Source organism: Lasiodiplodia theobromae (assembly GCF_012971845.1).
Source record: "Lasiodiplodia theobromae strain AM2As chromosome Unknown scaffold_18, whole genome shotgun sequence".
Taxonomy (NCBI): Eukaryota; Fungi; Ascomycota; class Dothideomycetes; order Botryosphaeriales; family Botryosphaeriaceae; genus Lasiodiplodia; species Lasiodiplodia theobromae.
This window is the reverse complement of record NW_023336388.1, coordinates 916,509-928,262: the sequence shown is the minus strand read 5'-3', so window position 1 is coordinate 928,262 and position 11,754 is coordinate 916,509. Positions and strand designations below refer to the sequence as shown.

The following is an 11,754-nucleotide window of genomic DNA, read 5'->3' as shown; positions in this document are numbered from 1 at the left end:
ACGCCTGCCTGTAGCCAGAAAAAGCCTGGCTGACCTGTCACATCGCACGTTCGCCTCTATTAATTCTCTATTCTGTAGCTTCGCCATTCCCAACACGCGATTGAATTGTATAGCCCTCTGCAGAAAGGCTCGGCACGAATAAGGCGGCAATTGTTGCCTAGTTTCTGCAGCTTATCGCGCACAAGCCTTTGCGTTTTCCTTGCTATAATCCATGCATCTGAACATCGTTCCAAGGTCTCATGATGATGCTGTACACATTCAGCCGCAGGCCTGATGTCATCGCTAACCATCAGAGGAAAGACTGAAGGGAAACCTGGTGCCGGTCTACAGAGTCTAGAATTACAGCTGGTGAAAGCAATGAGCAGTTGTGTCAGCACCACCAATCACTGTGCAGCTACAGTCCGATGGAGTATGGAGTGGGCACAGAGATGTGCTACCGCTTTGCCTATTCGGTCATCGGTGGGCTGACCTTGGATCTGCTTGCAGACAGCTGATGCCCCGTTGCTTCTCGGCTGAAGTGAAGCGGCGGGTTTCATGATGCTTTGTGGCACCGCTGAAAGAATTTGACGCATAATGGGTTTATCCAACAGGCTAGATGATAGTAGGCGTCGATCGAAATGTGTTCACGATTCTGGAGTTAATACAGGTGAGAGGGTGGTCAGCGAGCCTTCTCGTGCAGCGGCTCAGTGTTACAGGGAAGGCTATTCGTAGAGGAGTACTGTAGCTGAAACTTAGCGTGGATTTGATTTCTGGTCATGCCATGGGCATTTGAAGCGATTGTCCGGACGTAGATGTAAAATTAATAATTATATATTCTCGTCCGGATGATAGCTTCAACTCCCCACCGATGATTCCTTTTTGTCATCCTACCTCATTGTTCCTTTCAACGACACTCAGAGGGCCGGCAGCATGGAGCACTTTAGCCCACACGACCTGTGGGAAGAGGCAAAACAGCAGCTGCGCAGGGACCTTGGCGAGGAGGAATGGAAGACGTTCACCATGCAATCGGGACAGGGTGGGAACATCACCATCTCGAAGACGATGCAGTCACTTAAGGCAGCGAGAGATCAGGCAACCGCCAAGTATGCTACTCACAAGGTCATGACCAGCGGTGGCACAGAGCTGTTTCAGTACAACATTGGGCGAATTCTCACGCGCCTGGACATGATGTGCCAGATGGTGGACTCAACCATGAGCTACGCGCCGGAGATGGCGAGCGTTGTCTGGACAGGTTTCCGTATGATTTTCAGCTGCTTTCTCATCCACAAGGAGGCCTGCGAGTTCTTATCCAATGCGGTAGACCGTATCTCTTACGCCATGTTCATCTGCGAAGTCTGTGCCAAACGGTATCTAGCCAAGGCCTCTGGTGGCAATCTCGTTGCGGGTATCGTAAAGCGTATCCCTGGCGTCTACGCTGTCGTCCTCCAGTTCTCGTATCAGACGAAGAAGCTTGTGTCGGCAAATCCTGTGAAATGCCTCATGGATCTCATGTTCGGCAAACTGAAAGAGTTGCAGAGCTACGTCACCACAGCTACGGCAAAGCTTGACGAACTTGAGAAGTGCGTTGACGTAGGCTTCAAGGAGACGGTTGAGAAATTTGTCGAGGACATGGGCAAGGATGTCAGGATGGTAGCCGATCTGATACCAGGAATGGCTCAGGGCATTAAGAACCTTGAAGAAATCGGTCACCGTATCGAAGAGGGTATGAATGCATTGGCTGCCAATCAGGGAAAGTCTCAGGAGGAAATCTACCGGAAGACGCTCGTGAAGGAGCACGAGGATGCGCTGAAGTGGCTGAAGCCCGGAACTTGGTTGCTGGATTTCTCACAGCTGGAGGCCCAGCACAGGAACAACCTAGCATCTATTTTTCCTGGCAGTTGCGACTGGGTTTTTGATCAAGAAAGCTACAAGGCCTGGGTAGGAAAGGAGAACCGTCGCATAATGTGGCTTCTCGGAGAAGCTGGATTCGGGAAGTCGTTCATATCCTCGGCGGTTATTGACGCGATTAAGTCAACCAATCGGCAGAAGTCTTTCAAGAGGTCTCAGCCGCACGTGGTCTACTTCTTCTGCCGGAGTGGAAGTGATGCTTCTCAGAAGAGCGAGAGAATCTTGTTGCATCTGGTCATGCAGCTATTCAACCACGCTAATCCCGAGATACCACTGGAGAAGTCAAAAGCTGTATCGAATCAGGTTCAGCAAAAAGCGACTGAGAAGTGCATTAAGATTGTGAACGCTGCGAAGCAACGTCTCGAAACCTCCGACGGCCCCAAAATCGACCGTACGGCTCGTGGTCTTGGAATTTCCGGCATGCAGAAAGTCTTCGATGACTTGACGCAGGTCCTGGAAAGGGATGTCGTTATTGTTCTCGATGGTCTTGACGAATGTAGCGACTGGTCTGAGCGCAATCTTCTCAACGCACTCATGGACCTCACTGAGGGAAACGATGGTATCCACTTGATGATCACCAGCCGACCACAACCCAGTATCGTTGACGCGTTCTCGGCGAAGCCGGCCCATACTTTCAGTCGCATCGAAGTCGATAGAGAGCGAACTGGACCAGGAATCGCTTCGTACATAGATGAGGAACTCAAGTCAGTCAAGCACCTGAACGAGGCGCAGCGACATAAGGCACGAGATGTAATCATGAAAAAATCTGAGGGGTCATTCTGGTGTATGTCCTTTTCTATTTATCCTTCGATTCCATAACTGACACGAAAGTAGATGCCACCTCCACGGTCGAGACACTGAAATCTCCTACATCTGCTGCAGCTTTCAACAAAATGATGCAGAACTTACCCGTTGGAGTGTACAATATGTACCGAAAGAAGGTGCAAACCCTCGACTCTGAGTACCGCGACTCGTTGCTCATAGCATTACGGTGGCTTGTGTGTGGTGAAGGATCAATCAGCGCAGAGCCGATTGTGGACGAGATCCAGAAGACATACTGTGTGGACAATTTGGAAAATGATGAGCATGATTGCAAGAGCAACCCCGGAGATGAAGCCAATCAGGAGCAGGGCGAAGACAGCCAGCAAAACAGCACCGAAGAAGCGGACGGGAGTTTCTACCCCGTCATCATCAACTCTCTCAGTCAGCGAGCACGAGAGTTTCTTAAGCTGGATTCCCATGACAAAATAGCCATGGCACACAGTTCAGTCCGTGACTGGATTATCAGAGACGCCCAGGAGGTAAAGACGCATCTCTGTCCGGGGTGCAAGGACCGTCAGCGCAAAGAGTCGATGTTCGAGGCTGCACCCAAATGGGGCCATCTCATAATGGCCAGGCACATCATGCGCACGCTGAATAATCGAGAATTCCAGAAGAAGTACGGATTATTGGATGACGGAAATGGACAGTCGCAGCCGCAGGAGTTCGTGGATATCTCGAAGGGTGCGCAAGATGACACTCCAAAAGTTGGGCGAACCGAAACCGCCGAGAGGCCTGCTCAGGCATCTGCAAACGACGAAAACTGCAATCAGTCCCAAACAGAAGTCAGAGCTGGGGAAGAAGTGGGCACCAATGTTGAGAGAAAAGAGGACAACGTTGAAAAAAGCCAGTCAACGGAGACGCATGATTTCGCCAAAGTGAACCACTCTACAGTGGAAGAGGGTTCCTCAGAATTCAAAGACACGCAAAAGCTACAGATCGCAAATACGTCCCTCGCTCCTGGCAACGTGGCCGACACTGCAACGGCCTCAAGCGAAGAAGGGCCAATGCACGATGACGCCACGGATGCAGGCACAGAAGGTGGCGGTGAATACCAGTACGGTACTAACGAGGACTCGACCAGCCACCTGCGGTACGAAATCACGCATTGGCACTACCATGTGCGCGAGGCAGAGGCAGCGTGGCCGGAAGAGGAGCGGCAAATGCATCCGGAGGCAGCAGAGATGTTCGATGAGCTGTACGAGCAGTTGGACGCTTTCATGAAGGAAAGGGCACTGCCGTTCGCCCGTTGGCAACAATTGGTGTGGCCGGACTTTTTCCCCGACGAATCGCAGGACAAGCAGCTGTTAGTCAATCCACCCGTGCATATCGCCGCACGTTTCGACCTGGTTGGTATGCTGCAGCGCTACATACGTGATGGCACCACCGACATTCATCGTATAAACTTCTACGGCAGCATGCCGCTACACATTGCCAGCCTGGGCGTCGACACCTATGTGGGCTCACATGGAGTGTTGAGCCTGCTTTTAGAACAGCCGGACCCACCCCTGAACCATCAGAACAAACTCGGTAATACTCCGTTGTTGTTATCTGTTATGATTAGGGAGGTTCCTGAAAGCTGCGCTGAGATGCTGTTGGCGGCCGGCGGGCGCCCAGAGATCCGTGACAAGGATGGAAACACCGCGCTGCACTGGGCCGCCGACCGGAGTAGCCTGCGTTTGTGTCAGATGCTACTCGAGGGTCATGGGGATGTTGTTGATGTCAATGCTCAGAACAATATGGGCGATACGCCACTCCATTGGCTACTGGACTGGTACAACAGCTCCTACGAGGTCGCAGAGTACTTCCTCGACCACGGCGCCTACGTGAGGGCCGAGAACAACGAGAGCCAGCAGCCGTTGTTCAAGGCCTGCGGAACCAGTAATACTTCCATTGCTCGCCTCCTTATCACCCGCGGCGCAGATGTTGATGACCCGGAGACTGTTTTCGGCTGGACTGCTCTACACGCTGCTGTTGCCGTGAAGAACCTTGACCTTGTGAAGCTTCTCGTCGAAGAAGGCGGTGCAAGGATTTTGGTACGGGACCAAAAATTGCGTACGCCCATCGCTCTGGCCGCCGAACTCGGAAACGATGCCATCCTCGAGTTCCTGCTTAAGAGTCAGAAAGAACGCGCGGTGGCGGAGAGGGAGACAACGAAGCCGAACGAGGAGGCAAAGGGGTTTGCAGACGCAAATGCCGAGAAGGAGATGAAAGATGGGATGTGCGGTGGTGATGGCATGGACTTCTTGATGGAGCGTGATATCAACAATCAGACGCCATTGCATCGCGCCGCAGCCAAAGGCCTAGAAGGCTGTGTGAAGCTACTACTAGAATACAGCAGCGACGCAAAGCTCCTCTGCGCCCAGCGCAACCGACATGGCGCCACACCACTGCACTCAGCCGCCCACCGCGGCCATGCCCAAACCTTCAAGCTAATTGCTGATGCCTCAGACGCTTCTATCCTCTCCGCTCTCAACAACGATGGAAGAACGCCGCTGGCGCATGCTGTCGAGGGCTGGAAGGCATTCTACGACTACGGGAACTCCTCCTGGGGCGAAATCATCACCATTCTGTGGCAAGACAGCCCGCCGCTGCCCGAGGGCGATCGTCTGGATCTGCTTTTCCGCGCCATCGACAAAGGGGCTGAGGACTTGTGCCGCCTCTTGCTGGACCTCGTGCACGTTCAGGACGAGACCGGGTGCACTCCGTTAATGCTCGCCGTGCAGGGGGGCCGCCAGAACATCATCGACCTGCTATCTGGAGGTTCACCGAGCCGGTGGAGTGGATTTGACAAGATGTCGTCCCTTGATGTGTCGGAGGATGGATTGGAGGTGTTTGGTGCTGCTTCTACACCTTTACCGGCTGGTGAGTAGTGACAGCATTAGGCACTAACTTTGTGAGAGACGATTCACTTGCTAACGTGAGACTGTCTCAGATGGTGTCAATCCGTCACAGCGACACGCTTCAGCACGTGCAGATCGTCCCATCCCGCCGGGCACAAACCACTACTATTACGAGGTGATGATAGTGAAGTGCGGAGACGCGGACCCATACAAGTACGTCCTCCTTACCGGCACGCTTCCCCGTTGAACCGACTTGGCAAGATAAGATCTAACTTCAGTCACTCCTTCAGTAACGTGGTTATTGGCTTCTGCTCCAAATATGCGTCTCTAGACGGCCTCCCCGGCTGGACCACCTGTAACTTCCCATCCTGGGCTTACCACGGCGACGACGGATGCATATTGGATCAGGCATATGAATACGTGCCCAGTGACCCTGAATACCCAAAGTACGGTCCGAAATATGGCCAGGGCGATGTCGTAGGTGCGGGCGTCGATTTCGTGAAGCGAGTCATGTTTTTCACGAAGAACGGGGAGCGACTCGGTAAGTACTCATATGCCCCGTGTCGTCTTCTGGTTTTTTATTTTTCTATCATATTTTATATATACTTAAACACTAAAGCTACTTGCTAACGAGTAGGCCCAGATAATGGATGGGTCGGGGACAGAATTAACGGTAGGCTCTTCCCTGCCATCGGCATGTTCCCTAAAGGCGTTCGGGTCCGCGCGAATTTTGGGTCAGCTCCGTTCAAGTACGAGTGGGAAACAGAGGAGAAGGCCAAAGCAGACTGAAACATGAATCGATATAGCAAAGTGATTTACGGATCTCCTTTGCAGATTGTACCTCCAAGTTTGAGCTGATGGGAAAATTGAACATGGCGGAGGTCGGCAGAACGTTAGCAGTCCATTTTCTTTCTTTTTTTTTGTAGGGTGAAGAGCTTTGAACTCAGTAATCTACGTAATAATGAGATGAGATTATGACGTTTTGTTGAGCATATCGAGTAGTTTTGAGATGTTCACAATGTAAAAGAGGCAATGCTAAAACCTTTTCAAGCCTCGTGTCATAGATATTATTGCGGGCTATAGAGGCTGACACGGATGGTAGTGTATACTTATTTCAAAAAAATGGTTTCTTCGACAGAGAAGGCATAGAGACACGAGTAGAGAGATCGGTGGAGTGGATCTAACGGGACTAATCTAGTCACAAGGACCAAAATAATTTTCAATATATTCCCACATCTCTCTCATCGCTACCCGTTACTAAATCCAGGGCCTGAAGATAACCGCCGCCATTAAATCCCGTTGTAAGTTGGCAGGCCACAGTATATCTTGCGAAACACACCCAAAGAACGGAATTCTTTCAACCACGAATAATTCAGCAGCTCTGCCGCAGTCGCCCGCTGCTCAGGCTGCCATACGAACATTCGGCGTAGGAAATCCACAAACTCGTCTCTGTCCTCTTCAGGCTGATTACGCACGCACGGCAGTGCTTCTAGCGAGCGCACTGGTAGAGGGTGGGCTGGATACGGCTCCCTCTCTGTGCCTCGCACTCCGTTAATTCTGCTTGGAGTCCAGGTGAATGTACGCTCTCTTCCCTCGGAGTACAGGGCGGCATCAACGACGTTCAGATCCAGTTCCGCGGGGGGGACCAAGTGACCTGCAGCTCGGTAAGCTAAAAAGAGCGTACGCGGGCCAAGTTGATGTGTACGTACAGGCATTATTGAATAGTAAAGGCGAAAGAGGGCTTTGTGCAAGCAGTGCGCGTGGCGGCGGGCCGAGGAGGGATATTATCTGCGCCAGATGAAGGTAGGCAGAATACTCTTCGTTCTCGCTATCGTACGGCCAGAACAGTAGTTTCGACGATTCTGTTGGCCATGAGCAGGCCTGATAAGATGCGTTAGCGCTGTGAAATGGGCTTCGCTGGTACGGACTGAGGGCATACGAAGCATCCGAGGTTCCAGATATCGATTGCATGGGAATAGTTGCCGGTCTGCAGCACTGCCTCTGGAGCTTGACAATACGGCCCTTGGATACGGTCAAGTGTTTTTATGGACCCAACGCGTGAATACGCAAGACCAGATACCGCTGGGAAGCTGTAGGACGCCGAGTCGACCTCGACACCTTCTCCACAATAGACGGGATGGCCCTTGATCATGCAGGCGTGGGAATCGTTCTGAAAGTGTACGTCATCAAAGACCCGCTCGTCCTGGACACCCCGCGTTACGTCCGATTCCGAAATAGCTGTCGCGTCGTTAGTCACACTATCCGTATGCCTTCTGGAAGGCCTGCGTCAACGTACAGCAGTGCGTCACGTCGACCGTATGTAGGAAATCAAGTGCCTGAAGGACGGCGTACATGTCGCTTTTGATGTCAGTGTTGCCATATATCCGAGTTACGAATGATGGGTTAACAAGGCATCTATGGAATCTGCCGTCGGATCGAGGAATGTCAAAGGTGTCCAGAAGAGGGCGGATAAAGCTTCGGCCAGGATGGGTAGAGTTAATTGATTGGATGTAACGGTAGTTCTGCAGCTCTCGGGTAACGAGGTGATCATCGAATTTGGTAGACATGGCGGTTGATACCTTTAGAGTAACGTAGCGGTTCGTTCTAAAAGCACATTAGCTGCCGGCGTAGGGATAAAACCTATGAGCGCATCTACAGACCTCTGGTCTAGACAGAACCAGTGAGTGAAGGAGCGGCTCCAGTATATCTTTTGTAATATTTGGTATCTGCCGTCAAAGATCTGACCGAGCTTGACAGGAAAGTAGTTCTCTTGGAAGTCAAGTACTCTATCCTCCTCCATCACGTCCCCGACTTCATATTCATCGTCATCGTCGTCAGTTTCTTTGTTTCCGACCAGTCCGTGATGTTGGCAGCGTGTTGTGCGGCTAAGGCGCGCCGATGGCGAGCGTCGCCGCAGCGAAGTGACACGCGATCGTGCACCTAGTGGGTGAAGAGGCGAAATGGGTAACCGCATTGGAAGGCGGCAAAATGGCATGGTGTTGGAGTCTGAATGTCTGGTGAGAGTGTTGAAAAGTTTTCTATCGAGACCGATCTACGTCATCGTGCCAGTACTGCTACTTTAATGCCGGACCCTGGATTGCAACGTCAAATGCTAGTGAATCGCCAAACTGTTTTAGCACCGAGAACAGTCTAAGCAAGCCACTCTGATTGGCTTTCCAAGAGGAGCAGCCACTTCGGCGAATTTCAGAACCCTCCCGGAAATACTTCGTCCCCAAATCAACACGCCAAATCATTTTTCCTTGAGTAGTACTTCGAGCCACTCGCAACCCATCCGACAGGGCTATGTGGTAATAATTTCGGATACGTGAAAGACCTATGATTCAATATCGTGGCCGCGTGGCCGTGGCAGTTTCCCGAAAGGGCAAGAGCACTTGTGGGCAGCCAACTGACCTCGACGCCGCGCGTCCGGCAACAAGCAGCTGCCCACATTTCGAAACACCGCCGCACGCGCGATGCCTCATCGCTTTTCCCCCACTACGTTGTCCTACGCGTGTTCCGCATGCAGCCACTGCTCTCCGCCGCACCGCCGCCGTCTCCCTCTCCAACCCTCCGATCTGCTCTCGCCGTCTCCCGCTCTGGAACCTTGGCTTGCGCCAGCGAGCTCGAAGGCGCGGTAGTTTGGGGGTCGGCAATCAACCGTCCAACACCACCATCGAAGATGACCACCACCGCACCGCATCCAGTGCTTTTTCGTTTGGCTTCCTCTGTTTCTGTTGTCGTGCGCGCCTCGCGCGCGTGCAGCCACTGCGCACCACCGTCGTCCCGCCCCGCCCCACGCCCTTCTCCGACCTCCCGCTCTGCTCTCGCCGCCACTGAACGCCCTGAGTACTTGCCGACCGCTCGCCGTGTGAAGCCGCAGTGCTTGGCGGCCGACAACCAACCATCCGCATCACCACCACCGCTCGCCGCCGCGCCGGCCACTCCGTTCCTCGCCACCCAACGTCCTGGACCCTCTCCGCCCGTTAACTATATCTGAGGCTCGAAAAAGCTCGGCAGTCGGTCTTGGTTGGAGAACCAGCCCATGAAATGGCGATCGGCGACCGAGAAGAACATCGCAGGTGCCGGGGGGCGGGTTGAGCGAAATTTCTAAGCCGCACCCCCATCGAGCCATGAACCCACCCGCCGAATCTGGAAAATGAGGATGAGTGGATCATACAAACAAAATTTTGGCAAGATCGCTCCTCCCAGGGGAAGAAGGAGAAGAAGCGCACAGCGCACGTAGACAAGTGGGGCGCCTGGTCGGGGAACTGGCAGAGGGCTTGGAAGAACAAGCGGAAGGAGGAGAAGAAGGCTGAGCAGGCCGAGAAGCAGAAGAAGAAGATGTTGCACAATGTACTGTAGCAAAACCGTAGTTAGCTTAGTCACCTGAGCAGGGTATAAAGCCGGCACCCGGCTAACCGCCCACTCAGTCCTTATGCCACCCATTCAGTGCAGACAATTACCATCATCTTTCATCGCCAAGTGCAACAGAAGAAGAAATAGCCTGTGTTCGCTTCGGGGAGTAGGGAATGTCATGCCGAAGGAGTCTTCGAAACCGCATAGTTAAATGACGAGCAGAGATTTTGGTCAAGAGCACGCTTACGGATTGCCCTTTCAATTCTTTGATGCACAATCTGCTCTGTCAAGCTGAGACGCCTGGAAAGAAAGAAAAGGACCGCACGGTCCACGTACACCGGGACGGAAAATGGTTGGGAAATTGGCAAAAGGAATGGAAGGCAAAGCAAAAGGAGAAGAGGGAGAGCGAGAATGTGCAGCAGGATGAGAAAGAAATAAAAGATTCACCGCTGTCATATATAGAAAATGCTAGCGCACGAATATCGTTTTGTAAAGCGGTAGGCGTGTGAGATTACAGAGTGGCATTACGGACGAAGACTAGCGAGGACTTATTTTCACTTATTTAATGGGTATGTGAAACTACTATCTGTACGTGGATGTCAAATTAATAATTATACGTTTACTTCCGGACGTTAGCTTCAACTCTCCTTGCATGTGTATATAAAGAATGGCGTATTGCAGACTACCATCCATTACCCCTGTACTCCCATCGGAGGTAGTCCTGGCCAGCTACGGCCACGTGACTGCGTGTAGTAGGATTTTGCGGTTGCCTCGCAGCCCGCAACAGTATTTATTTATCCCGCTATTCTTAGTGTTATTGAAGGCGATTATGGTGGAAATGGTGAATGTGCACTTGCTAAATGTGAGCTTCTTCGTAAATTTGGGTACCCATGTTCTCGCGGTTCTCTGGCTACAATGCGCTTAATATGATTGGCCAGATATGACCAGGCTGGGTTGAAAAAGTCACTGATCTGCGCCAGGGCTTGAAAAATTCTTCCCTGCTCTGCTGCATATGCAGCATGCCAGGTTAAGTAAGAACTAAGCCTTGCCGATCCACTCATAGGACTCAACCACGTACTTCTACAGATGAGATTGAATCAGATGATGCAGCAAGACCTGTTGCCTAATACTGCCTGGAAAACAAATTTTACCCCGCTTTTCCCTCTTCTACCTCAAACTGAGCTCATCAATTTCGTTCCTCCTACCGACATGTGATTCAGAACTGCTCAGGAAGACAAACACAAGAGCGGCCAATCAAAATTAAAGCATACCTCCCCAGCTCATTACTGGTGTTCTCGACTTGGCACTGCCTGCAGACGCTTTTGCCGGTATGGAATCACCGGAGAGACCATCGAACGGGCTGACGAAAGGCCTCCCTTGTTCTCTCTGCAAATGTCTAAAATTCAAAGATTACCAACCAATGTCGACAAGCTGTACCTTTCATTCGACACTATTTCACAACCCATGCAAGGATTGTCCGCAAGATATCGGTCCTTCTGATTGTTGCACCTTCTGTCAGCACCTCCGCATCCGGCACATCCTCCTCTGCTTGTCAGGATGGGGCTCTGGCAATGGACAATATACAAACCTAAAGGACTTGAAAGTCGAACTAGGCAGTTTTTCCGAGCTGCAATCGCGGCAGAACTGTCCGCTCTGCCGGTTCTTCTGTGGTCTGATGGCCAATCGATATCGGTTCTGGCAAGAAACGATTCCAGGGGAAGGAAAACCCATCTTCCTAGAATTCAACAGCGATGGCCCCGTCCTCCGGGGACGTCATGGAGTACCGAAAGCAATTCAATTCTCCGTTCATGACGCGCGCAAGCCCAACAGGACTCCTGCAACCCTTTCC

General features: G+C 52.0%; 1 protein-coding gene across 1 annotated transcript; it reads left to right on the top strand.

Annotated features, from left to right (window-relative positions):
- Positions 1 to 909: 909 nt before the first annotated feature.
- Positions 910 to 6,338, top strand: LTHEOB_6485 (Ankyrin domain protein; the record flags this gene model as incomplete). Its single annotated transcript, XM_035515746.1, has 5 exons — positions 910 to 2,671; positions 2,722 to 5,571; positions 5,642 to 5,762; positions 5,828 to 6,090; positions 6,193 to 6,338. 5 exons carry the CDS (start codon positions 910 to 912, stop codon positions 6,336 to 6,338), a joined length of 5,142 nt encoding a protein of 1,713 aa, XP_035373068.1.
- Between the last annotated feature and the right edge of the window lie 5,416 nt (positions 6,339 to 11,754).